Here is a 4,536-nt window from a genome sequence, read left to right on the forward strand (position 1 = left end):
AAACCTCACATCTCTTGAACTTAGTTATTAGTTTTTTAAGCAGAGTAAACATTTAACAAAGCAGGTGTTAATTCAGTGAAATAATATACCTTCACATCATTATATTTTTACTCACTTCTCAATTGTTTCTTTATATGGAAAGACCTTAAATAGTTTCTAGAATGGACTCCACAACATCTTTCTAGAGAGTCTGGTGAGGAACGGAGTTATCCAATGGGAAATCAAGGTACATGCATAAGAAGACTTGAACATTGTAACAAACTTCCACTTCCCCATGAGCCATTGGAACAGAGCATAGCTCTTATGACATCTTCATATGTGCCCATAACTAAATGATATTAGCTCATCTTAGTCAGCTTCTGATAAGTAATAGTTCCTAGAATAATGAAGAAAGGACATAGTCTTTCAAAACATGAATTTCTGCCCTGTCCATTTTCCTTCAAAGTAGATACTACCTGTCACGAAGGGGAGGTTCTTTTCTGACCTCATTTGAGGATGGAACATTTAACTAAAATGATGTCTTTCCTTTACCCACCTCAATACGTCAACGTAAGTGACCACAGAGGAGCAAAGTCTTATAAAAAGGGGCAAGTTAGCGCTACACTCTGTCCATCTTGAAGCAGGCACAGCCGATCCATCTCTAGTCATCTGGGAAAGGTTACAATGGCTCCTGTGACAACTTCATCCATGGTGAGTCCTGCACTAATGTGCAATACTTCTGTTGATTTCTGGACTGCAGGCATGAAATTCTGGATTCTAACTATGGAGATCCAAGAATGCTGCATACATAGGATAGGATGCTAAGGCTTTGGTAGATACTCCTCATTTTATTGCATTTTCAAGAACTGATACACATCAGTTTGAACAATGAGATTAAAACTGAAAGATAGCTAGATTGGGGCTAAACCACATGGAAAGTGTCACATGATGCTGTGCAGTGAGAAAGAATGCTTATTGAAAATCTGATTTTCTGAGTACAAGGGATTTAATATGATTCTCCAAGAGCATTTTTCTTTATTCCATAATAAAATGGTACATTATCCTTGAGGATTTAATTACTGGCAACACTGACTTTCCTTTCCATTATCCTATTATTATACCACAAGCTTATTTTTAAAAATTTATTTATTGGGGCACCTGGGTGGCTCAGTGGGTTAAAACCTCTGCCTTCGGCTCAGGTCATGATCCCAGGGTCCTGGGATCAAGCTCCGAATCGGGCTCTCTGCTCGGCAGGGAGCCTGCTTCCTCCTCTCTCTGCCTGCCTTTCTGCCTACTTGTGATCTCTGTCTGTCAAATAAATAAATAAAATCTTTTAAAAAATAAATAAAATAAAGATTTATTTATTGATTTGGGGAGGTTAGGGAGGGGAAAAAGGAGAGAAGAGAGAGAATCTCTAGCAGACTTCCTGCTGAGCATGGAACCTGATGCAAGGCTCAATCTCACAACCCTGAGATCATGACCTGAGCCGAAATCAAGAGTTAGATGCTTAACCACTGAGTCACCCAGGTGCCCCTATTATACCATAGTCTAATACAACAAACTCACTTGTTCTAATAGAGATATGTGTAACTATGGTTTAAAGTAGATGGTCTTTATATTTTTAGAATATTTAATTTAATTGATTACAGAATCAATATGTGTATATACGTAACTTTAGAAAAACTGTAAAATATACATAAGAAAACATAAGGTGGGGGACAAGTTCAGGGTTGAACGTCTGCCCAGCATTTCTCACATGAACATGGATATGATATGACATGCATTTTCTACAGCCCTTTCTTCTAAGGTAAACATTTGACTTCACATAGGGTTTCACAGAATGCTAGGACAGAGACCGATGACTTGCCATCTTTACTAAAATTACTGCCAACTAATAAAAAAAGGTGTCTCTCCTAATTCAAAAGAAGAATGTCCAAGACTAATAAACACTCCATGGTTTTATTTCAGTCATTATTTTCATCATATAACCAGTCTGTCATTGAACTGATCCAAAAATTTATTATAGAGCGCCCTGGAACATAGTATGTTCTCCATGATTAGCAATACAATAATCTTTACAATTTGTTAGCAAAAACCACATGCTAATGCAATATCCTACCTTCTTTTCCCCATTCATTTCCAGGCACTGCTGCTGCTGCTGAGCCTGATGGCTATTGCGAAGGCGGGAATAGCATTCCCACAAAATCCAGGATGCCCAAACACTGAGGACAAGAACTTCCCTCAGCATGTGAAGGTCAATCTGAATATCCTTAACGGGAATACGAACTCCAGAAGACCCTCAGATTACCACAACCGATCCACGTCACCTTGGAATCTGCAGTACGTAATGGCTCCCAATAAAAATCTCTGTATTGTTCTAACTTTCATGCAAAGGACTGCCAGTTAAGTCACCTTGAGGATGATTTTACTCAGAATCATCCATCAAATCTGGAAGGGCTATCGTGCAAAGATTCTCAAATTTTATTCTACAGACTTCTTTGATGTACAGGACCACCTCTCCCCCATACTACCTACCCCTTAGGTCTCACTGTCACCGACACCAGAAACCCACTCACATTATTCATTATTCCAATATTTATGATACCCCAAGTCTACTGGAAATTTATTTTTTAAAAAATTTATCTTGGGGATTAATGCTTGAATTCTCTTTAACAGACCTACCACTGAGATGATTTGTTGAAAATAAGTAGTAATTAACTGGGGTTTTTGTGCCTTTCTTTTTTTGGTCATATTAGCAGTGGGATAATATGGTTTGAAACCCAGTGAAGGAAATATCATGTTGGATATTTGCACCCCTTTTTGAGTCAGACAGCCTTGATCTATATCACCAACAGACCTATATCTGTTGTGCTCTTAGTACAGCTAATATTTAGACCCCATCAAGATTAAATATAAAATGGTTTTTAGTGTTCTGATTTTATGCAAAAACAAACAAACCAAAAAAACCCTTCAGTTATGTGGTGACTATAGCCTCCCATTACTAAGAATAGTTCAAATAAATCAAGTCAAAAGTCAAAGCTAGTCACTCACTCAGCTGGAGGAGAGAGGGAAGAGAAGGTTATAGAGGGGCTTAAGCTTTTGTTTCGGGCCCTTTGTGCCAGCTCTGGGCTCTATCCCATGACTGTGCTGTCAGATAAAATTTTGATCTCTTCCCTGCTTCAAAGGCAGACTTCATTAAGTCAGATTAATGGCTATCGTATACCTACATGATTCCCTTGGCCTTTCTCTATCATATATACCTTAAGAAATTGTCCTTTGGATCAAACTAAAATCCCCTCTGCAGTCTCATCTACCTTATTTGGCTCATTCTTCAAAGAAATTGGGAAAAACTGATCATTCTCTTCTATAACATTTCACGTGCCTACAATTCCGAGCTTCCCCCAAACTTTGAGAATGTGCAATGCCCATGCTCTGTCACCCTGGGAATGTGCCTTCCTTTGTATATTCCTGTCTGATTTCCTCCCCGCTTTACCACATACTCACTTTCTCCCTTGTTTTTGTCCCCCCTGCAGCCGCAACAAGGACCCTGAGAGATACCCCCCTGTGATCTGGGAGGCCAAGTGCCGCCATCTGGGCTGTGTCAGTGCTGACGGGACGGTAAACTACCACATGAACTCCGTCCCCATCCAGCAAGAGATCCTGGTTCTGCGAAGGGAGTCTCAGCACTGCCCCCACAGCTTCCGGTTGGAAAAGATGCTGGTGGCCGTGGGCTGCACCTGCGTCACCCCCATTGTGCGCCATGTGGCTTAAGAGCTTCTGGTCCCAGCTCCCCAGCACCGTTGCTCTTTCTGGGGAGTACACCCAGCCCCATTTCTGACCAAACTCAATAGGCTTCTTCAACTAGTTCATCCAACTGAAGTTTCAGAGAGAACACTTTTTGTGCAGAGATAGAATCTGAATGATCTTTCCCTCTCTACAGAGAGGAAAGTTTTGACTGAGTACCAATTTGCTTTCGGTGTGCTTTTCTAAGAGCTTTAAGCTATTTATGTATTTAATAGACCCTGAGATAACTTTGGGGCAGAAGATTTCATTTTAATGAATTACATGCTTTATTTTGTATTTTTTAAAAGATTTTATTTATTTATTTGACAGAGAGAGATCACAAGTAGGCAGAGAGGCAGGCAGAGACAGAGAGAGGAGGAAGCAGGCTCCCTGCTGAGCAGCAAGCACTATGTGGGGCTCAATCCCAGGACCCTGGGATCATGACCTGAGCTGAAGGCACAGGCCCCAACCCACTGAGTCACCCAGGTGCCCCTTTATTTTGTATTTCTTAGGACACAATTCCAGACTTGAGAACTTTGTTATTTAACCAGTAAGCCTATATTTATATGAACTATTTATGGATCTATTTATGTATAAGTCTTTAGAGAAAGGTGAAAGAATGTGATTATCTGTTCTGCCTAGGGAAATCCTACAGAGAATTTAGTGGCGGTCGAAAATTCTGTCTTAGGAGTGCATGACATGGCTGTAAAAAAGACTAAACTTTGTTTCTTATTTATTAATTCTGTAAATTGTTGAGGTTTCATGAGAGAGATG

At 40.1% G+C, this 4,536-nt stretch overlaps 1 protein-coding gene across 1 annotated transcript; it reads left to right on the forward strand.

Moving 5' to 3' along the window:
- The first annotated feature begins 607 nt into the window (after positions 1–607).
- On the forward strand, positions 608–4,040 carry IL17A (interleukin 17A). The gene is made up of 3 exons (XM_013045504.2): positions 608–690; positions 2,123–2,319; positions 3,513–4,040. The coding sequence occupies exons 1-3, from the start codon at positions 664–666 to the stop codon at positions 3,748–3,750; spliced, it is 462 nt and encodes a 153-aa protein (XP_012900958.1). The 5' UTR covers positions 608–663; the 3' UTR covers positions 3,751–4,040.
- Positions 4,041–4,536: the final 496 nt, after the last annotated feature.

The sequence above is a fragment of the Mustela putorius genome, unplaced genomic scaffold (genome assembly GCF_011764305.1).
Source record: "Mustela putorius furo isolate JIRA1106 unplaced genomic scaffold, ASM1176430v1.1 tig00003983_pilon_pilon_pilon, whole genome shotgun sequence".
NCBI classification, from domain to species: Eukaryota; Metazoa; Chordata; class Mammalia; order Carnivora; family Mustelidae; genus Mustela; species Mustela putorius.

What these genes read in the sequence shown, in the direction of transcription:
- IL17A (XM_013045504.2), top strand. Translation starts at nt 664, where the DNA reads ATGGCTCCTGTGACAACTTCATCCATG. An exon ending in CTGTGACAACTTCATCCATG is followed by an intron (nt 691 to 2,122) that starts GTGAGTCCTGCA and finishes ATTCATTTCCAG; the next exon opens with GCACTGCTGCTGCTGCTGAG. An exon ending in ACGTCACCTTGGAATCTGCA is followed by an intron (nt 2,320 to 3,512) that starts GTACGTAATGGC and finishes TCCCCCCTGCAG; the next exon opens with CCGCAACAAGGACCCTGAGA.